Consider the following 23,989-nt stretch of genomic DNA (forward strand, 5'->3'; position numbering starts at 1 on the left):
TCTTTGTCTCAGTTTCCATTGTGGTTCGTCATTTGCAACAAGGTCTTCTGCTTCTACTCTATCTTCCTGTTTTTGAGTTAGCTTTTTGAGTCATCTCTGATTTACTCAATTATGCGCATTCAGAAACTAAAAGATAATGAAACTTGCTATCTCTATATTTCTGCTCTAGTTAACTCAAATTCAATTGGAATGTAAATATGGATTAAGAAGAGATCATCCACCTGGCATACTTCTTTAACATGGTTTATGTGTTTTGATACTGAGACTCCTGAATTCAGCATGTGAAATTTGCCTTGGCTTCAATTGAACAAAAGATCCAGGATATTAATCCAGCATTATAGCACATTGTTCATTCCTGATAGAATTGTCCAACTATCAGCAGAATAAAGCACTTTGTAAGCATAGCTAACCTATCTTCATTCCATTTCACAACTGGATTTGCATCTAGTACCATTCTGAGAAAGATTATCAACACAGTTGATAACTGGCTGCTAATACTTTATTTGATACACCTGCAGAAAAAGTTTAAGAGCCAATCATACCAGTTTTATACAGCTTCGTTGTGTAGCCAATTACCTCATGTTGTTACACCCAACATGAGTTAACTCAACAAAAAAGTTTTGTTGCAGAGAATTGTTGCAACCTAATATTCCACTCCTCTATGGGAGAATGAGATTAACTTAACAAAGAAACAGAGACATATTTACAGAGTCAACATCTGAAAAAATATATTACTGGGTACTACAGTGAGGTTGCAATGACTTCATCAATTCCCCAACATTGAATTTTGAAATGTTGAAGCCTCTGCAGCATTGAACTCCTAATCTTCCCCCAATGGCAGGCTGGAGTTTCTCTGTCAAGGATGTCTCAAAATGGCAATGTCATTAACCTGTATTATCAGCTACATGAGGATAGCTGGTCTTTGCACCTTTTGGCATCTGTGAAAGCATGGTGGAGAAGGTGCTTGTGAAACATAGCTATCAGTCAGGTACATATATCACCCAGCTACTATAATCTAACATGCCCTAACATGCTCACAATCTGTGTGAAAGCAGACTCAAAGACAACATGGAATAGCTGAAGTTCCGATCTGTAGAATGCAATACTATTTTCCTATAGGCCCGAGCTACAAATCTTCTACCAAACTTTGAACTCCTACAGGCACAATTTATAATGTGGATAGCAATGTCCAAAACTGGACTAGTTTTGCAAAGTGATTATTTTTAAGTTTCTACTCAAACGCATTGGCATATTGCTAAATGTAAAGTTTAGAATTAGAATCAGACTTAGCTTTACTGTCATATGTACTCACATGAATATGGAGAAAAGTTTACAAGTCAATACTTATGGTGCCATTTAGGTATCAAAGTACCTAGGTACAAATTCTTAGTGAAAAACAAATTAGAAAAATAAAGAAATAAAAAGTCCGGCAGTAAGTTCGAAAAATAGAGAAATAAGAGTTCAGAATAACAGTTCTTCCAACCAGATCATACCGGGCTTCACCTTGAGGCCGGGAGTTTGAGTCCCACGCTGAGGCCGGGAGTTTGAGTCCCACGCTGAGGCCAGGAGTCCATGCTGGCTTTCATTCTGGATATCGCTGATGTTGCCCAAAGATGGGAGATAAAAAGACAAAGGAAAAACAAACACACAAGGGACAGAAAAACAGAAAAGAAATGGATGGAATGGATGAGTTCTGGCTCATGATTCCTACTCTGCTGCTGTCCTGGAGATGATTTACTATGAACTAGTATAATTGGGCAATGTTTCAAATAGTTTTCTTTGTGAGTGTTCCTTATATTTAAAAGAGGTGACCTGATGCAGTTTAATTAATAGAGCTGAAAAATTGATTTATTACAAAATTATAAGCATCTTTTATGGCCATTTCTAGTCGACTACTTCTGAATAACACTATTTTATAAATGCAAATTACCCAATTAACTTATAAAAGACCATTTGATAGCTATAATAAAACAAGAACTGCAGGTTCCAAAGAACTAAAACAAACAAAAACTGAAATTGCTGGAGAAAGTCAGCCAGTCCAGCAGCATCTCTGGAGAGAAAGCAGAGTTAATGTTTCAAGTCTGGTGACACGTTTTCACACTCTTGGTTTGTAATGGTGGTGTCATCACTAGGTCAGGGTCCTTGCTCATTGTGAGGAGAAAGTGGTGCATTTGGATGGAGGAGTGCAAGACTGCTCATGTTGTGCCAGGGAGACACTAATGCACAGCCAACTCTGTCGGCTCATTTATGTTGTATTGCTCTCCCATTACTACAAGCACTAAACTATTCTTCTTCTGCACAAATTTTTATTTGTCTTCAACAACCAATTCCCTCATCCAAGTACTAGCAGTGATCAGCTATGTTCCGCAAATAGGCCAGCGCCAGAGACCCTCAGCTCCACCTCCTTCTCTGAGGAGGAGGTCACTGAACCCTCTGAGGATGTGGAGGCAAGGTTTACACCTGCACCCTTCAGCAACTCAGAGACTTTCACCTCAGTGGGTACACTTTATAGGTTGAATTTGAGGACACATTCTAGTGAGCAAGGCACTAGGCAAGGGTTGAGGAAGAAATAGCCAAGGTCTCTGGCAATCCGAGGACTGCTGAAGACCAGGCACTTGCTCAGTCACAGACAGAAGACGTTCTTCTGTTTTCTGTCTGTAATGGATTTGGTCAACCTGCAGAGACAGGCAGAGAAACATCAGGCACAGTCTGTAAACTGCAGTGAACAATGGAGGGGCCCAGCAAGGTTTATGCTGCTGTGCGGATTGCAACTTATAGCGAGCCAAGTGCTGCAGGATATACGCACAGAGCTTCACTCCCACACACTAGCAATGTGTGCTCAGCGTCAAGGTGACAGGAGACCCATGAGCTTGACATGATTCCAGTTGCTCCTCCCTTTTAGGGAGATGCCAGAGTGGGTAGGTAAGTGGAGCTGAGGCCATGAAAAGATCAGCCATGATCTTATTGAAAAGCGGAGCAGGCTCAAGGGGCAGGACGGCCTACTCCTGCTCCGAGTTCTTATGTCCTACATACAGAAGCTTCTGTCTCAGGGATCTTCGGTGCTGCCCTTATCCTCCACCTACTTCTCTATGATCGCAGAGTCTGCAACAATACAAGCCAAACAGGGGGAATCGGTATTTGTGTCTGAGCAGACTCTTAGCGAGCAGGTCCCAAAGGCACCTCAGGACGGCTAACCAAGTCTTGCATCCCAGCTACTGAGAGTGGGCCTGTACCTGGTCATAACGGGAGGGAAAAGGAAAAGGAAACGTACTGAGGATGGATGGGTGGTACATCCATATAAATAACCTATCATTGTTATAAAATATTTTTATTTACATTGTTACAATGTCTGCTTTGGTATAATGTTTGCCACAGCACTTAATTAAGTCACACCCAGGAGAAATGTGCAGCCTCTTCAGACATCCCAAGTATGAAAAAGGCTGCAATCATCAAGAATTATTCATTTCAGACAAGCTGCCAATTCTTAGACCACAGTTTATAGCCTGGAGGGCACTGAGACCAAAGGGAATGACTAATAAATAATCCGGGACTTGACCTGAACAGATTATTCCACACTTACACCCATTTTATGAATACAAACACACAAATTCGAACTAGACCATTCAGCCCCTCAAGCCTGCTTTGCCCATTCAGTAAGATCATGGCTAATTTGAGTGTAACCTCAAATTCACGTTTCCATCTAACCTAATAACTTAGTTTACCAAATTCACATTCCCATCTAACCTAATAATTGTCATCCCCACACTTTGCAAGAATCTGTCTTTGCCTTAAAGTTACAGAAACAGAGTTCTTCAATGTTTTTTCGTTACTCTCTGAAAGTAAATTTTGCCTCATTTCTGTTTTCAAACAGTGACCCTAGTTCTAAATTCTCATATAAGAGAAAAGCAAATCAAAGCAACTTCACAATCTGCATGCACTTGAAACATTGAAGTGCACCAGTGGTGGAAGGGTCAGAACTTCCTGAGGACTCTTGTTAATCTGGTGGCTATCATGAGGGACTGTACTGTATATCATTCAGATGTCATGTCTTTGTGGATGCCTTAAGAGCTACCTAACAGTAGCGTCATGCCATGTTAGCACATTGTCTCACTGCTGCTTTGTCCCTTGTGGTCAGGTCGGCCAGATTATGTTTAGGTATTAGTGAGTTTTGAGAAAATTTGTAGTATGTGTAGAGAAGATTATGTGTAGGTACTTTAAAATGTGATCACACAAAAATATCGCGCGCACCATAGTATGGACAAAAAGACTTTTATTCGGCAAAACAATAGGTAAAGGACTGCATAAACAATATTGTCCATATGTCCTTTATACCTCTCTGGGCTGCTTGCCAGATGAGCAGCACAACGTCAATAAAGCAAAGTCTGAACTTAGCTCATTCATTCTGAAAGTGGGTGGCTGTTAGTTTCTCCCTGATCTGTCTGGTTCGGCGATGATTTGTCTGTCCTGCTCTTTGAGATGCTCTTCCATGGACTGCCTCACCGTGAAACTTAGATGATTGTCAATCTTCCATTTCGTCTCCATCCAAAACGTTCCCCATTCATCAGCTCCAGTTGTCTGGGGTACAGAATATCACAATGATGCAAGACACCCTGCCTGGACTATATTTTCCTTCTTTATTTGTATCTTACTTGTTTTGTACTTCCTTTCTGTGTTAGGTTGATGGTCTCTTAAAGGTTTAGAGAGGGGTATGCCTTGTAACAAGCAGCCAATTTCGAATAGCCTGAGATTCTTGGATGAGGGCAGGCACCCGTAATAGCTCCAATATATAAGAATAATGGCAGCTGATTTGATGTCAATGGTGACCATAAAATTTGAACAGTAATGGAGTGGAGGCCTTTTCCATTCACAAACATTGAAAGTTGGCGAGAGGGTGTCCTCAAAGTGATGTGGGTGCAATTGAAAAGCGTGCTGAACCTGGGGAAAGTCACTGCTGGTGGAGAATCCCAGTGTTGGACTCTCCTTCTCACTGGGAAAGGATGGAGAGCATAACGTCTCAGATGCATTTATTTGTAAAAGGTCGGGTGCTGCCACAAATAGCACCAGGTACTCCCTGAAGTAACATACACCTCAATGACTAGTGTGATGGGATTGCCACAAGTCCTCCTGCAGAACATCACTCAATTCTGAGACAAGGGGCCACGACATCGGTAATTGATCAAATGGATCAATGGGCTGAGGAGTGGCAGATGGAGTTTAGTTTAGACAAATGTGAGCTGCTGCATTTTGGAAAGGCAGATCAGGGCAGGACTTATACAGTTAATGGTAAGGTCCTGGGGAGTGTTGCTGAACAAAGAGACCTTGGAGTACAGGTTCATAGTTCCTCGAAAGTGGAGTTGAAGGAAGATAGGATAGTGAAGAAGGAATTTGGTATGCTTGCCTTTATTGGTCAGTGCATTGATTATAGTAGTTGGGAAGTCTTGTTGTGGCTGTACAGGACATTGGTTAGGCACTTTTGAAATACTGTGTACAATTCTGGTCTCCCTGTTTTAGGAAAGATGTTGTGAAACTTGAAAGGGCTCAGAAAAGAGTTACAAGGGTGTTGCAAGGGTTGGGGAGTTGAGCTATGGGGAGGAGTCATAAACTAGAGTGGCTGGGTTTAAGGTGAGAGGAGAAAGATTTAATAGGTACCTAAGGGGGTGGTGCGTGTATGGAATGAGTGAGGAAGTGGTGGAGGTTGGTACAATTACAATATTTAAAAGCTGTTTGGATGGGTAGATGATGATGAGGGGTTTAGAGGAAAATGGGCCAAATGTTGGCAAATGGAACTAGGTTTATCTAAGATAGCTGGTAGGCATGAACGAGTTGAACCGAAGGGTCTGTTTCCATGCTGTACATCTGTATGACTCTATAAATGTCAGAAGATAATACAATGTTGTTGAAGGAAGTCCTGAGTCCTCACATCCATATCCATCATCATGCTATTACTCACATAATGTGACATAGAGGCTGTTCAAGGAGATAATAACCATGTCTCCATAAGTAGCTTGGGGGAATGTGACCGTATCCAGTTGTACAATGGACAACCAAAGTGTTTATGCTACAATGGGGGTAGATTTCTGCTTGTAATCCACCATGAAGGACTCAAAAAGAAATAGCTCATTGCCCATATCCTGCATTCTTACATTTCAGAGTGAGAATCTGGCAATGTGTTACTGTTTATAGAATCCCTACAGTGTAGAAACAGGCCATTCAGCCCAACAAGCCCACAGTGACTGACTGAACAGCATCCCACCCAGACTCATCCCCCCCCTACTCTAGTTTTGTAACCCTCCATTTCCCATGGCTAATCCACATATCCTTGGACACCATGGGCAATTTAGCTTGGCCATTCCATCTAACTTGCACATCTTTGGACTGTGGAAGAAAACCCAAGCACCCAGAGGAAACTCACGCAGCCACAGGGAGAATTTGCAAACTCCACACAGACAGTTGCTCGAGGCTGGAGTTGAAACCAGGTCCCGAGTGCTGTGAAGCAGTAGTGCTAATCACTGAGCCACCCTGCCATCCTCTTAGAGAATTTGCTGTGAAATGTGGTTGGAAAGTGGGAACTTCAGTCTAGTTATCATGTTCCTTATTATCAGCACCCTTATCTTGCTTCCATGACAAAGCGGGAATTAGTGTACATAATGTGTAACTCTCATGATTGTTTGAGGCCATAACCAGGCAGTAGCATTCTTGGACAATTACTGATCTGCTGTTGAATTGCAAATTGAAGACAGAAGGGTAGCATTAGTTTATCACTGAAGGTAACATTTATGTTCTAGCCCCAGAGAAACCTCAAAATCAAACTTGTTTACTCTGTTCCCAAAGAATAATAAACATTGACTTACCTGGATGATTTAGCATACAATCACAGGCATTTTCAGGTTACTGTGTAGTTTTGATCCAACGTGGTGAGGTTCCAACATCATGTTCATATAAGAGACTTGTCGGCTCAATTGATGATGTATGCATTTCCCTCCCCATCCTTCATATTCCATTTTCCATTGCTTCTGTTCTATTTCCTTGTGGTTCTAATGACCTTTCAGCCTCTCCCACTTTGATTGAGCCTATTACAGCATGTAATAATGTGTTCACTTCACCCCCACAGCTCAGATTTTGGAAACTACTATATTCTTAATGGCTCTAATACTGTCCCCATGCAAGGGCAAAGTAACTTTGAACGCCCCTCTTCAAGAGCTCCCTGTGCCCTCCCATTCCCTATGAGGTACCATGTTACTATCTGCAATTGCCCCCATCACAGTGCCCCCTCAGTAGCCCAGTGCATTGATGGCTGTCCCCAGACTTGAGTTGCTTGCTTATCCCTGGATCGCTGCCTGGCCATTATTGACAAAATCCCAAGATAGTCTGTGGTCCACCCTGACCAGACTTACCCACCTTTAATCCCTGGGCTGCTTGGATTTGCCCAGCAGGAGGGATTATGGTCCAGGCCCTTCACTGCACAGACACAGATTCCTGGACCAAGTGCCTGACGTACCATGGCCTCTATAGTGTAACTGGAGGAGTTGCTTGACAATGGAGGTACCCCTTTCATCCTAGTCGGGCTTTTCACCTTTGACTTTCATTCACTGTCATTTGCTTGAAACACATACTGTAGGTTTGCTGTGCAAGCTGTTGGTGCACACTGCAGCTTTGATGATGATATAGCATGGTGCCCTACAGTGGCATGTTCACCCCCTGTCTGTCTGACACATTTACTCTTCTGTGTTTCTCACTGTCACAAGCTGCCTGCTTCTCTGTACTGAAAGAAGCTAAACTGCAGAGGCTTGCCACCTGCAACTGACTCCTCTGGATCTTCTGTACTTAAGAATGCAATGCCACCCACAGTGGATGAATGTCTGAAAGTAAGTACTTAAGTCAGCAAATGATAAGAAACCAAGCTAAGAGCTATAAGATGCCTGTGCCCACGTCCGTGCGAAAGCATCCTGTCTAGATCTCTGAGATTCTTGGCATGCTTCTTCCAGGTTGGTTTGGAAGAAGCATGTGAGCTGTTAGTGTCCATTGAGAAATTATGCTCAAAATTTTGACTGTCCTGTTCCTCGAATGCTGCCTGACTTGCTAGCGCCACTTTTATGATGGTTTCCATCACTGCGAAAGCAAAATGTTGAAGACCCTAGATCTTGGCTGAGTTAGTCTGAGTAGGTATGGCGATGCAGGAGACTGGTGGTTGACCATTGCTGAGGTGTGTTGGGGAGGTTGATGGCCATGGAGCATGGAGGGCCATTGTGCAGAAAAGGCAGTGTCATGAAGGGAGAGAGGCATTCAGTGAACAGCCCCCATCAGATACTGCTTTGTATTATCTGTCAGGATTATGGACAGTCTTGTTTGATGCTGGAAGAGAGGAGAATTGGAAGTGCAATGTGAATAGGATGAATTAAGCTAGTTGTTTGTCAAGAGCAAGTTCTTCTTGATATCAAAAGACTAAATATTTTATTTCTTTCCCTGTTTAGTTATCCTCCTCATCATTTACTCTCCCCAAGCCATTCAGGGTAACATCCTGAACAATGCCTAAATAGTACTGTTCCCCATTAATATAATGGGTGAGGTTGTTTCCTGTAAACATTGATGAGTAATGCTGGGAGTATAGGTGTATTATGCTGGAAGAGCGGAGTCATACATTCTATTTTTCATAAAGGTACTGGATGATGCTTTGCAGGTATTGCAGCCCTCTCTGAAAATTTGGGAAATTCTACGTACTTGCATTTGGCTCTGAAATTCACCAAACTGCTTTTATTGGAACTCAATTTTGATTGATGGATTGTCAAGGGATGAGATGTCTAGGAGCTTCTCTTAATCTTTTGTCATGACTTTGGTAGGGTACTGCAGAAAGAACTGTGAAAGGGTAGTAAAATCTGCTGTTTGTTCTTTTCCTTTGATGCAGAATAGACAACTTCTACCAGGTTCACTTAAACATAGTTACCAAACCATTCAGTGTAAGCTAAATCTATTCTGAATAATAAAGGTACCAGTCTTCCCTTCATGTCTAACATTCCAAGATACAGCAATGTTCAGTAACATGAACCAACCCCAATACAAACTTATGTGATCAACCTACACCATTGTAATTACTAAATGGAACATATCAATCTTCTGAGTGAAATTCAGAGACACTATTTTGCAACACCGAGTTTGTCTAAAAAATAGAATTACTTATGCAGTTGCTTTAAATGTTTTGCTACCTCAAAGATGTTAAAATGGTAATTCAAGCATTTCAGATTTCAATGACACTGCTTCTCATTTAATTGTGGTTTTTAATTTTAAATTGGGGTCAGCAAATAGTTAATAATCAATCTCACAAAAAAAAGTCTGAAACATTCAGCCTGTCCTCGAATGCTTCTATAATAGTTGAACAAGCACCTTGAAAGATAGAGAAAATATTAGGCAACAAGCCAAAATAAAATAAAACATTGAATACTTAACCTAAGAAACATTCTTAGGAGCATCTGCTTCATTGTGATCTTGATTCTGAGAGGTAAGTTTAAAAATGAAAAAAATATAATTTTAACAGAGCAACTGGAAGCTTCACTTCCCAAAAAGTGTGAAACCAAAATACACTGAAATTTTGGTTCCTTCTTGGTAGTCCTGCAACTCCCTCATAACTGCATTGTGGATGTACCTACAGCAAATGGTTTACAAAACCCCAAAAAGGCAACTCGTCATCACCTTCTCAAGGGCATTAGAAACTAGCCCAGCTAATAAAGCCCACATCCTGAATGAATAAAAGTGAAAAAACTCTGTCTATCAGCAATATATATCAAAATTAGCCTCTTGGTAGTATAGAACTTGAGTATTGCCAGAAAATGGAACATGCTATCAAAGCTTCTCATCTTGTATTTGGCAGGACATACATATGAATTCTGAATTCTAAGAGAGACAGGGCCTTACTTTTGAATGTATGTAGCATTTAGTAAAGCTTAACTGACCCACACTGTGAGCTGACTGGTAATCTTAAATTGCTTGTTAATGTAATTTGTAGCATGCATGGGATTGTTCAGCAAATGATGTCCAGTCACAGAAACACAGCTGACATTAAACATTGTGTTTTGAGTTTTGCAGGTACAGGCTACTGGAGTACAATCATTGCTTTGTCTAGTCTAAACGTCTGAAGAAATATCATGTCTGGGCATTGTGTCCTTTTGAACTAAACAAAAGCATTGGGGCATAGTTTCTCACTGCATTCTCTGTCATTGGTTGAGATTATCAGAGTCAACCTGACAACCAGTCAGCCCATTTTCTTTTGGACAGCACCAAATTTCAAAGTGAGCAACTTACATTCTTGTGCTTGAAGAGTGCAAGATGAAAAGCTTGGAAAGCATTTCTCTTTTTTTCAAAAACTAATGGATAGAGTTTTTTAAAAATGCGGTACACAAATAAGATATGGCCTAAGGAAGAAGTAATTCGCTCTTGGTGAGGGTGTGGATTCAGATCCAGGAATGTTTGAAAGGACTTGTTAACAATGTGAAACAATTTGTTAAAAATAATTTTATAAGTCTTATTTAGAAAACTTATAATTGCTTTAGAATAATTATGGATTATCTCAGCTGCTGTGGTGCAATTTGTCACAGCTGTTAAAATGGGGTCAGAGTTTTGAGAGCAGATTGTTGGATGTGGATTGGCTGAAGCCTCTTTAGTGCAATGGAACCCCTTCTTTTTTCTTTTGAGCTTTGTATTTAAAGTATATTAATCAAGCATAGAAAAGCCTCAAGAAAGAGCTGTGTTATTGTAACAACATTGAATTGACTCAGCATGATAGAGGTATATGCTCCATTGTGTAGGTTCAGTAGAATACTGTTTTGTCACACCACCCTAACATTCTTCAACATTGTTTTTAAAAGAAATCCAGGATTGGATCCATATATTCACCAGAAAAAAAAATCAGTTCTTCCAGACCCTAACTACGCACCAGGTTTTATTGAAATCCACCATTAGTTTCTGAGACATATGGTTCATAGTCAAATATTATGATAAAGTAACTATAATCATCATGTCAGTGCCTGATATTCTGCAGCTGCTGATGCAAATAACCAGCATGTTATAGTGAGATTCAAAAAATAACTTCTTTCTTCTCTGATGAGAAAAAGCAGACAGGTTCCAACAGTCTGCTTCACTGCATGAAAACAAAGTTTCTGGAAATTTACTCTATTCACCACCCCCAATATTGATATTCCCCAGTTATCCCAGCATGGCTGCAGGATAGTTTCAATTCTGTACGTCTCTGTAAATGCAGTGAGAATAAGCAGAGTGTGAATGAGACTAAGTAGAGGAACTACTTGCAAAAAGATAGCACAGGGATTTGAAAGTAAGCTGAGGGAATCAGTGATGCTCGCGAGAGAGAGAGAGAACTTCTTCCATATATTCATCCCAGAGTTACATTATGTACCCACAAGGTAGCTAACCATAGTTTAGAAACTTCTAGTCAATTTCTTAGTTAACAAAATGTGTTTACACATGCCTTATAGCACCCTTTTTCTCAATTTCAGAACTGACTTTGGGGGCCTGCAAATGATTAATTAGCATATACTTGGGAATGGTGATCAACCTGTTCTGAGACTGTAGCCAGTTTAGGGGATGGATCAATTTCTTGTACATTTATTTTTAAACAAATGTAGGAATTGTGGGAATTGATTGGGCGCTGAATAGAATTGATACTTGACATTCTCATACCTTTGCAATGATTTGGACAATTTTTAGCAAACAATGCTCATAAAACCAGCAAAACCAATATAACTTCCACCTCTGTGTCCATTTATCTGATGCCATCAACACTACTCTTACTCACTCGTGCTCAGAGGGCAAATGAAATACCAAATCATTTTTAAATCCTGCATGAATGTCTGGCTGCATTACTAGAGAAGATAGCATTATATGGGGCCTCATTACAAGGATTTTCCATATCCCTCTTCTTGATTTATAACTTGGAATCATCTGATGGATGAAAAGAACAGAGAAGTGATAAAGATTATGAAGTAGCTAACATGACAAGTACATTATTTTGCTATGCCATGTATGTTCCTGTTATGGAGTGACTGAAGTTCAATTCCTGTTATGGAAGCAGTAAATAATGGTTGACAATGTGATTAAATGGAAAAATTGACTACTTGGATGAGAATGTCCTGCTTCTTCTGACTGTATTACCCTAGGATTTGATGAGGGAATCTAGAATATTGAGGGAATGAGTTGGTCTAATGTGGCTTTATCCCTCTCCTATGGGCATTCTTTTCCAGAAGAAACAAACTATTCACTGGAGCTGAGCAATCTGCCACATAAATGAGCCCAGTATGTATGCCATGTACATTGGCATTAACACAAATGACAGTGTTTTAATAAATGGCACAGTTGTCAGGGATCAGTTTTATGCTAATAACCAGTCAGGTATAGCTTCTGGAGACAAAAAAGACTGCAGATGGTGGAATCCGAGATAGAGAAGCACGAGGCTGCAAGAACACAGCAGTAGGAGGTGGAGGATTCAATGTTTTGGGTGTGGCCCTTCTTCAGGACTGGGTGTGTGTGTAAGGAGAAGCTGCAAATAAAGGGGGTGGGGAGAGAGCAGGTGGGCAAGGCAGGTGAATCTATCGCTACCTCACCACCCTGTCCCAAACCCCTTTAGCTGCAGCTCCATGTACATCCAACCCCCAGTGCTGAAGAAATATCACCACCTCTTGATGCTGCTGTATTCTTCCAGACTTTTGCTTGTTGACCAGATACAGCTTCCAAGCAAGTGGCATAACATATATTCTGCACAATTTAAAAAAATGTATTGGGGGGGGGTTGCCTACCCTAACACATCTGGTGAGGTTACTGAATCTCTCGCAGCACTCCAGGTAGCTACTGTAGTATATGCTGCTGGCAGTTATTTACCTGACAGCTTCTTGTTCATCACATGAACAAAAACGTTTTTTTTTTGTTTTCCAAGCTTGGTCTAATAGGATCTCCGTTCCTGCATCCCTCAATATGATTTCCCTGTCACTCTCTCATCTACTTATTTGCATTCCTCTGAGGCTCAATGTTGTCACTCCTCTTGAAGTTGAAACATTAAATGTTACTTGATGTTTCTTGCAGTCCTGGCGTGTGGTTTATGGTTCCTCAGAAGATTTAGTTTCCTACCTGAGACATCATGCAGTTCATCCACAATATGTAAATAAAGCTAAACACAGAAACCCAACTGTTTCAGTGTTTGAAGACTCAATTGGAAAGTAGTTCTCTCTCACATGCTGCCCCAAAGCCTTCAAGTTAAAATTATGATTATGAAGTGAAATAATTAAAACCAAATTGGTAAACTCTGACTTTTTATTATTGAAAACAGAATGCTGCTTCAGAAAGTAAAGACACACACTAAACAAAACTAAATTTATGAGTGTTTAGAATAGGATTTCACCATATGGTGTAGGGTTGAACCATATAGACTAGAAAGTCACCTGAATTAGCTGGAGGCACAACAAGGGCGTTCCATTCAGTTGCATTACCTCAAATTGAAAAACTTAAAAAACAGCCCAGAATCACACCCTGCCCATTAACCATTAAAGCTGTTTTTGTAGATCCAGCATTGATCAAGCATTACTCTACTAACTGAAACTACCACTAAAAGCACAGTGACTTATATTGTATACAATATTGAAATATTTCCTTCACCTGAGCACTGCTGAATAAGTTGATTCTCAAACTATTTAGCATTTGAGACAAAACAGAAAATCAAAGGAAATAATCTTACCCAGCAAGGAGTACAATTATAAAAACTGAGATTTAAATAGCACCATCAATTTCGCAAAACATTGTCAAAAAAAAATTGATTATAAGTCATTTTAGGGGCCTACTGGGACAGATGACCAAAACTTTGGTGGAAGTGGTTGATTTGATAGAATATTTTAAAGGGAAGAAAAATAGTAAATAGAGAGAATTAGACAGCGAATTCTACAAATAGAGCAATTCCAAGGTTCAGGCAGCTGATGATAATATCAGCCAGTGGTAGAGCAAAGTTGCAGATTCTGCACAAATAGGTAGAATTTGAGGAATCCAAGAATCCTGGTGGTTATTATTAGCCTGGATGGAATAACAGAAGGAGGGAATGACAAACCATGGAAGGATTTGCCATCAAAGATAAGAATTGTAAATTGAGCCAGACCAGGAAACAGTGAATGTCAGCAAGCAGAGGTGTGATGGGAGAATGGTAAATGGTACATGGTACATTTTAGAACACGAGCCAAAAATTAGTTCAGGTTTATAGTGGTGGCAGGGACATACTTGGATGAAATTTCTACTAATTTCAGAGCGGGCCCTCAATTTGGGAGGGTGTGGAGGCAGGGTGCACTGGGCATTTAATTGTTTGGGATGGTGCCAATTACAGATAGTGGTGTCATCCCTCCCTCTGCAGTGAATAAGTCTAAGACAGAAAGGCCTTCCCACTGTCACCAACCAAAGCCATTAAATAAGCAATTAATGTCCACTTAAAGGAATCACCCACCACTGCTACTATTCACCAGAGAATCTGGAAAGCACACACACCTGATCAAGGGACCCCATATCAGGAAGAGGAAGTCCTGCTGAGAATCATCCCTCTCCTTACCTGCAACCTTCACTCCATGACCCTTGACCTGTCCTGACTCACCTGTGTCCTGGGTCCCTACCAATCCTGGGCTGCTCCCCCAAAATTCATGCCCATCATTTGGATTCAATCCACCTGAATGTTAGGCAAGCAGTGATAACAAATTAAATATATTCGAATGTCATCAGGTAAAGCTGGATATTGTTTAATATTCTTCTAGAACACAGTAATTTGCTCATGTTATGATTCTTTGGTGCAGCATATAGAAAGGACATAGGAGGAAGGGAAATATTTTTTTTCCTGAAGTTAGAAGGTTAAGGGGTGATCTGATCAAAATTTTCAAAATATTAACAGAAAAAAGCAGGGTAGATAAATTTTTCCCATTCATTGAGGGTCATAGAGCAAGGAGGCTTGGTCTGAGAATTAGGGCCATACTGTTCAGGAGAGCTGTAGGGAAGCACTTTTACAAACAAAGGGCGGTAGATACTTAGAAATCTCTTCCACAAACAGCAGTGAATGTTGGGTCAGTTGTTAATTTTAAATCTGGGATAGGTTTTATTAAGCAAAGGTATTAAGAGATATGGGCCAAAAGCGGGTATATGGATGAGCAATGATTTAATTGAATGGTAGAATAAAATGAAGGGGCTGAATGGCTGATTCCTGTTCCTATGTTTATGTCTGGACAGGGAAGAACATTAGATTAGATTAGGCCTGACGGGCAGGATAAGAAAAGAAGTGGTAAAGGCAGCTTTATAAAAATTCACTTGTGGGACATGGGTCCTGTTGGTCCACCTGCATCTATTGCTAGTCCTAGCCTGCCTTGGAGAAAGTGGATGGGACCTGCCTTTTAAACCGCTGCAATCTATGTGTTGTAGATAGACCACAATGCCTTTATGGTGGGAATTCCAGGATATTGATCCAGCAACAATGAATGAACGGCAATATGTTTCTAAGTTTAAAACAATAATTCATTTGTGGGATGCCATTAGGGAAGGAATTCCAGGAATTTTACCCAACGATAGTGAAGGAATGGCAATATATTTCCAAGTCAGGATGGTGAATGTCTTGGCGGTATATTGAGGTGGTGGTGGTGTTCCCATTATATCTGCTACCCTTGACCTTTTCTATGAAAGTGGTCATGGAAGTGGTTTGGAAGATGCTATCTGAGAATCTTTGGTGAATTTCTGCCGTGCATCTTGTAGATAGCACACACTGCCGCTACCGAGTGTTGGTGGTGGAGGGAGTGGATGCTTGTGGATGAAATGCCTATCATGTGGGCTGCTTTGTTCTGGATAGTGTCAAGCTTTTTGAGTGTTGCTTGGGCTGCAGCCATCCAGGCAAGTGGTGAGTATTCCATCACACTCCTGACTTGTACTTTGTAGACAAGTGGACAGGCTTTGGGGAGTAAGGAGGTGAGTTACTCGCGGCAGTATTCCTAGTCTCTGACCTGCTCTTGTAGCCATTGTGTTATGCGGTGAGTCCAGTTGAGTTTCTGGTCTGTGATAACCCCCAGGATGTTGATAGTCGGGGGGGTTCAGTGATGGTAACACCACTGAATGTCAAGAGACAGTGGTTAGATTGTTTCCTATTGGTGATGGTGGCGAATGTTACTTGCCACCCGTCCGCCCAAAATTGGATATTGTCTAGATCTTGTTTCATTTGAATATGGACTGTTTCAGTATCTGAGGAGCTGCGAATGGTGAAGATTGTGCAATCATTTGCAAATATCTCCACCTCTGACCTTAGGATGGAGGGAAGGTCATTGATGAAACAGCTTAAGATTTTTGGGCCTAGGATACTGCCTGAGAAACTCCTGCAGAGATGTCCTGGAGTTGAGATGACTAACCTGTAAAAACCACAACCATCTTCCTATGTATCAGGCACGACTCTAACAACCAGAGAGTTTGCTCCCAGATTCCCATTGATTCCAGTTTTGCCAGGGCTCCTCAATGCCACACTCTGTCAAATGCAATCTTGATGTCAAGGGCTGCTACTCTCATTTCACCTCTGGAATTCAGCTCTTTTGTCCATGTTTGAACCGAGGCTGTAATGTGGTCTGGAGCAGAGTGGTCCTGGTGGAACTCAAACTGGGTGTCACTGAGCAGGTTATTGCTGAGCAGGTGTTGCTTGATAGCACTGTTGAAGATACCTTCTATCACTTTACTGATGATCAATAGTAGACTCAAGGGGTAGTAATTGGCCGGGTTGGATTTGTCTTGCTTTTTATGTCTAGGACCTACTTGGGCAATTTTCCACATTGTTGGGTAGATGCCAATGTTGAAACTGCACTGGAACAATTTGGCTAAGGGAGAGACAAGTTCTGGAACACAAGTCTTCAGTATTATTGCTGGAACATTGTCAGGGCCTGTAGTCTTTGCAGTATCTAGAGTGTCCAACCATTTCTTGATATCATATGGAGTGAATCAAACTGGTTGAAGACAGGTGTCTGGGACCACTAGAGGAGGCCAAGATAGGTCATCCACTCAGCATCTCTGGTTGGAGATTGCTGCGAATGCTTCATTCTTTCCTTTTGCACCAACCTGCTGGGCTCTTCCATCATTGAGGATGGAGTATTTGTGAGTTATTTAATTATCCACCATCATTCACTCAGTTGATGCCAGGAGATCTGTCTGGTTTCATATCTTTGAGGCTGTGTAGTGATTGGTACAACTAAATGGCTTGCATTTCAGAGGGCAATTGAGAGTCAAGCACATTGCTATGGGTCTGGAGTCACATATCGACAGACCAGGTAAGGACAGCAGATTTCATTCCCTGAAGGGCATTGGTGAACCAGATGGATTTTTCTGACAATTGACTATGATTTCATGGTTATCAGTAATTCTTAATTTCAGTTTTTTTAAAATTGAATTCAAATTCCACCATCTGCCATGGTGGGATTTGAACCAGTGTCCCCATAACATTACCTGGGTCCCTGGATAAATAGTCTAGGCAATAATACTTGCAGGTGATGGTATTCCTATGTATATGCTGCCCTTGCACTTCCAGGTGCGAATGTTTGTGGGTTTGGAAGATACTATCTCAGTAGCCTTGGAGAATTCCTGCAATGCATCTTGTAGATTAGTACACACTGCTGCTACTGAGCATTGGTGGTGAAAGGAGTGGATGATTGTGGATGTGATACCATCTGACACAATCCTGACTAATGCCTTGTCGATGGCACAGGCTTTGGGGAGTTAGAAATTAAGTTACTCTCCACAGTAATCCTAGCCTCTGATCTGCTCTCATAGCCGCTGTGTTTATGTGACAAGTCTAGTTGAGCATCTGGCCAATGTTAACCCTCAGGATGTTGATAATGGGGGATTCATTGTTTGCAACATTGAATGTCAAGGGGCATTGGTTAGATTGCTTCTTATTGGAGATGGTCATTGCCTGGCAGTTGTGTAACGCAAATGTTACTTGCTACTTAGTCATGATGACACAAGTCCATAAAGATGTATTTGGAAGTCAGACTAACTCTTTACTGAATGAGTAATTTTTCTACACAACAACACAGCTAATAACCAATCATTCCTTAACAGAATGATCAATAATTCTGTAAGGTTATAATGTACTGAATGAACAATAACTCCAATCAGTTATACACAACAAAACTTTAACCTGTGAGAAAGCAACTATGTGAACTCATCGCAAAAAAATGTGCTGAATAAACAGGAACTTTGTATAATTTCACAGAATGCAACCCTAGTATTCTTTGGATATAGACATTCATTGGTAAGTCCAAGATTTATCTTCATCCCAAGAAGCCGTTCAGAAAGTGGTAGTGAGTGTACTCTCGAATTGTTGCAGCCCACTGTGGTATAAATAATCCATCATTGCAGTAAAGTAGGAAATTCCATAATTTTGACCCAGTTTTTGTGACTTTGTAGTGATATAAGCCCAAGTCAGAATGGTTTGTGATTAAGGTGTATCACTTATAAGTGATAATGTTTCCTCTGCAGCTGTGGTCCTCATTCTACTAAGGAAATTTGGAGTAATGCATTGAATACACTATACCTACTGAATTAACTATGCAATTGCTCATCAATTGATGAACTAACCTGAATAATATGTGGATACTTTGGAGAAAACAAAAGGGTAAAGAGATGAAAAACACTTTAAAGTTTCAATGCTAGTATATTGAAGATCATAAGGAATTGCCCAATTAGAAACCAACATGCAGCATTGTTAGTGCATATCACACACCCATACCCTTTGTATATCTTATATATTCATTATTTCAGGTATTGTATCTTAGCCTCTTATACGTCAATAGAAAATGGAGTATCAAGGTCTTATGTTTCTACATTTCTCTATCTGTAGATGTATTCACACCACAAAACTTTTCTGATCAAGATAGCAATCAGTTTCTACACTTCAATTAATACGTGAGAAACATAGCAACTCAGCAAAGGTGTTACTTTCTATTTTGCCTCCTCCTGGGGATCAGATGCAAAGGAACGCTTAGATACTTCATAGCATTTTTACCATGGATCTACAAATCAATAGATTCCAGGAACTTTATCATGTTTGGCTGCTGACTCTGGTATTTTAGTATTGCCACAATGCATCATTCCAAACAGCCCAGACATGTTCTAATTAATGTTTCAAATGTAGTATATAGTGTCCATTTAAATGGACATCTTAAAAACAAAACTAAAGAAACTCAGTTGCAATCTTAGAGAATAGAAAGTAAACATTCTTTGATTTTTATTTCTTCTAGGCAGGGAAGTTTGATATTGTACCAACAGTTATTAATATTGCTGCAGCCCTCACATCTATTGGAGTTGTAAGTATATTCAAGTTTTCTTTCCATTTTATATACTAGTGGATGTTTTGTGACTTTTGTTCAAGGTATAACTCAATATACATTTTTATATTGGAAAATGTATCAGTTCACATAATCCTAAGGTGAAACTGTGTTTAAACAATGATGTAAAGCCTAATTACTAAGTAAGTAAATACCTGAAGGCCAATTAGAATTCAATTCATAAGGGAGATTTGCAGATTGGTGAGTGCTGATAACATTTTGGGTCCAGATCAGAAATTGTCTGCATGATATGACTATCACACACTTTTATCTATGATTTTATCATTTAAAATATTACGGGAAGAATTTGATCATTCCAAAAATAAATATAATCTGTGACACTTGCTTTATTTAAGTAATGCTCAGAAACTCACTGTGTAGCCTCGTTTAGAAAGGGCAATAGGAGTACGGTCTAAGTTAGAGTTGGAGACTTTGCATAGTTGACTTACTTGAATACTTACCCAGAAAAGTTTAGACAGAAAAAAAAACAAGGTTAACTCTTGGGTAACAGCATCCCCCACCAATGTAGATATATGGGATCACTACGTTGAAGATCAAGGACCACAGATACATGGGAACATCATCACTTGCAAGCCCCCCCCAATGACATACACGACCTTGAATTGGAACTATGTTGCAATTCCTTCCCAACAATGCTGTGGGTGGACCTTGCATCCCAAGAGCTCACTGCCAACCTCTCCAGAGAAATTAGAGATCAGTGGTAAATGCTGGTCTAGCATCAGTGCTCATATCCTGAGAATTAATAAAAACAAATTCCTTTTTTTTCTGAACTTAGGGTTCATTCCTGTGTGACTGGATTTTGCTGACCTTCATGAACAAGAATGATGTCTACAGTGCAAGGAAGTTTGAAGAGGTGAAAATTGAACTAATCAAACTCAGAGACATTTTCTGATGGAATTCCCTGAGATTGTTTGTAGCCTTCCCATTCTGGGAATAAGCAGTCTCTCCATAGCTGCTGTGATCAGCTAAGGGGAAAAGGTACCTCTGGATGGAATTGTTTTCACACCATCTAGGAGTGCAACTCAGAACTGATAATTTCGGTGGCCTCACAATTTAGTACTTTTGATTCCAATGTGTTATCTCACAGTGATGCAATTTTTCAGCTGAGAAATGAATTTAAAGCCCAATCAATCACCTCATGGACATAAAATGTTCTGTGACACCTTACAAAGGTGACACCTGGGACCATTCTGTTATGTTGCTTAATATTTTTGCTGGAATCAACACCATCAAAAAACAAACTGATTGTTCAGTTATTCATTCCTTTGCTGTTGGCCAAAGCTTGCTGTGCACAAATTTGCTGCTGTGCTTACACAGCAATAATGATTGTACTCCAATGTTAAACCATTGACTGTGAAGTATATTGGGATGTTGAATAAGAAGGTTTTGAAGGGATATGGGCCAGGTGCTGGCAAGTTGGACTCGATTAGATTGGGATATCTGGTCAGCACGGATGAGTTGGACTAAAGGGTCTGTTTCCGTGCTGTACACCTCCATGACTCTGACTCTATGCCCTGAAGATATGGCATTTCAAAGTATTTCACCTTTCAGTTTTTTAATGTCCATCTGAATCAATAAGTGCACCTTTTAGTTGTAAGGTGACATCTCCAACAATGCAGCATTCCTTGACTAGAACCCTCATGCTGATCTCGACTAAATAGAGATAGAATTCAGATCTTTTCTCACAACCCAAGACACATAAGGTGTATAGGGTGGCAATAATTACCCATGTGGCAGTGAAAAGTCTCAGCTAGATTTCTGAGGAATGCAGAGAACAGTTTTGCTCTGAGGGGAAAGTAATAACAAAAAGTGACCTCCAGGTTATCAGTGTCCAACAAGTGGTTACATCACAATTAACCAAGATTGCCACCAGCTTTATGGTGCTTGGCATAGGGAAGTATTGGGGAAAGTAAGCAAATGGCCTGAAGGTTGCAATGTTTATAATATAGGGCTATTCTGTCATTCCTTCTATAGAACAGAGGGAATCTTTCTTAATGTAGACTCAAGAGAAGGCTATTTAAATCACTGAGGAACAGTGTTGTACTTTGTCTCCAAACTGCAGGTATTCAAGTACACCCTATGTAAGGGCAGGAGGTGGAGGGTCATTTTGCTCAGTTAACTGGACAGCTGGTTTGCAAAGCAGAGTGATGCCAACAGCATGCATTATCCCTGCATTGGCTGAAGTTAGCATGAAGGATTCGCCTTTTCAGTCTCTCCCTGCCAGAGGTGTGGTGACCCTCAGGTTTAACCACCATCAGTATTTTCTTTGATAAGTGAGAGCACCCTATCATCTAAGACTATGACAACTTTATTTTTACTGTGTTATGTTTCCATCCCTGAACTGCCAGCAAGGGTTTCCATAGTTCCTGCAACTCAGAAGCTATTGTGTTTCATTGTGTATTTGACCATTTCAGAGTATCACATATCAATCTGGTTGTTAACTTAGGTAAAAGGCTGGCTAATAAATAAACATGAGAATCTATTCCAAATATTCCACAGGAGTCAAAATTAGTCTTCAGAATATTGTTTTGTTTGTGTCTGCTAGTCTAATTCAGCCTCATGACCCGAGATTATCTATGCTACTTGTTACTTTAAACATTGTCTTCCTCCAACAAAAACAAGTCTATGCGAATCTCTTGTGAATCTCTCCCATAATAAGCTCTTCCTTTTCTGATCACTTTGCTGGAAACCCAAGAAACATATCAATGCTGTTTTGAAAACAGTGTACTCCATTTACATACAAAGTTATAAACATGTAACAATCTAATTTAAGTTGCAGTGAAATGTATCCTGATGCACAGTACTGTACCACAGCATTAACATCAGTTTTACACTCCAGGAATTCATTTCACATGAATACCCAACAATCACATCTAAACCCATAAATGCACCATTTATATCAAAATCTGTTAATACTTATTCATTTAACTGGTTCAGATAATCTGACCAGTGTCATTAGCAATATTATGACAGATACCTTGTGATGAAACATACGTGCCCTTTTCTTTAATATGTTTAAAAACAAAATGTTTTTTTCATAAAATGAAATTAGGAGTAGGAGGTCACTCAGTTGCTCCAATATTCAGTAGAATCATGGATAATCTGATTACTACACATGCCCACCTACTCCCTTTCATTCCCTTGTTACTCAAAAATCCAAACAAACCATCTGCTTTTAAAGTATTCAAAGACTTTTATTGCATTATCTTTTAAGCAAAAGCATTCCAAAGTCTCAAGATTCTCATTGAGAAAAAAAAACTTCATCGCTATATAAAATTTGCAAGTTTTTTTTAAAAACAGTGAGCCCTAGTTCAAGGTTCTCCTGCAGCCAGAGTAATTGTGACTAAAAATGCTAAATCGATAAGCCTTAAGACTTTGTGCTTTAATGTATGAAGTATTCATAATAAATAGATAAAATCACTGCTGATTGAAAAGGAAATTAATGCGATTGAGGGGACAGATATCCACTCCGGTGAAGCAGAATCTGTATGGGTTGAGCTTAGAAACACCAACAGGCAGAAAATGGCAGTGGGGTTGTATATAGATCCGCAAACTGTGGTATTAATACTGGAGGTCACAGATCTAGACATGTAAGCAATAAAAGTATGGCTGTAATTTTGGGTGACTTTAAATGCATATAGATTGGGCAAAGCAAATCAGTAGCAATATTGTAAAAGAGGAATTCTTGGACTGGTTACAGGATAGCTTTATGAATCAACACATTAAGGAACAAACGAGAGATAAGGCAATCCTTGACTGGACATTATGTAACAAGGAAGAAAAAATTGACCATCTAGTTGTGCATGTGCTGATAGGGAAGAGTGACCACAATAGGATAGAACTCTTCATTAAAGAGAGAGAGTGATGTAATTGCTTCTAAGACTACAGACCTGAACTTAAATAAAGGGAATTACAATAGTATGAGGCACGAGCTAGCTGTTAAATTGGGATTGTTCTTTAAATATTTTCAATAACCTGTTTACCATAATCCTTTTAAAGACCACATAGATGAACTGCAAAAACTATTCATTCAAGTCTGTCATAAAAATAAAATGAGAAACATAGTCAGACCATGGAGAACAAGGAAATTAGCGATAGAACTAAATCCAAGAGGCCAAAAACAGCGTCAGACCTGATAAATGAGAAAAGTTTTAGGTTCAAGGGAGACAAATATACTGATTAAGAGGCGGAAAAAAAGAGTATGAGTGTAAGCTTGCAAGAAACATACAGATAGTAAATGCCTCTATAGGTACGTGAAGAGAAAATGATTCGTAAAGATGAATACAGTCAGAAATGGGAATTTACAATGCAGAAAGAAGAAGTAGCAGACCAATTAAATACACACTTGCATTCAGAAAGGAAGACAAATAATATCCTAAAGTGTATGGGGGGAAAACACAGGGTTTAATGGGAAGGAGAAACTGAAAGAAATTAGTATTAATAGGGAAATAGTGTTGGGGAAACTAACACTATTGAAGGCAGATAAATCTTCAGGACCTGATAAACTTCATCCCAGAGTACTTAAGGAAGTAGCCCTACAAATAACAGATGCATGAATGGTCATCTTCCAAAACTCCATAGACTCTGGAAGAGTCCCTCTG

At 40.0% G+C, this 23,989-nt stretch overlaps 1 protein-coding gene across 2 annotated transcripts in view; it reads left to right on the forward strand.

Annotated features, from left to right (window-relative positions):
• The window catches only part of LOC140488158 (P2X purinoceptor 2-like), a 79,810-nt gene that overhangs the window by 50,304 nt on the left and 5,517 nt on the right, over nucleotides 1-23,989 (forward strand). For both annotated transcript variants that reach the window (XM_072587999.1, XM_072587998.1), the window contains 2 exons: nucleotides 19,281-19,346; nucleotides 20,164-20,241. In XM_072587999.1, coding sequence (XP_072444100.1) covers nucleotides 19,281-19,346; nucleotides 20,164-20,241 — 144 coding nt within the window. The remainder of the gene's footprint in view (nucleotides 1-19,280; nucleotides 19,347-20,163; nucleotides 20,242-23,989) is intronic.

Source organism: Chiloscyllium punctatum, chromosome 17 (genome assembly GCF_047496795.1).
Source record: "Chiloscyllium punctatum isolate Juve2018m chromosome 17, sChiPun1.3, whole genome shotgun sequence".
NCBI classification, from domain to species: domain Eukaryota; kingdom Metazoa; phylum Chordata; class Chondrichthyes; order Orectolobiformes; family Hemiscylliidae; genus Chiloscyllium; species Chiloscyllium punctatum.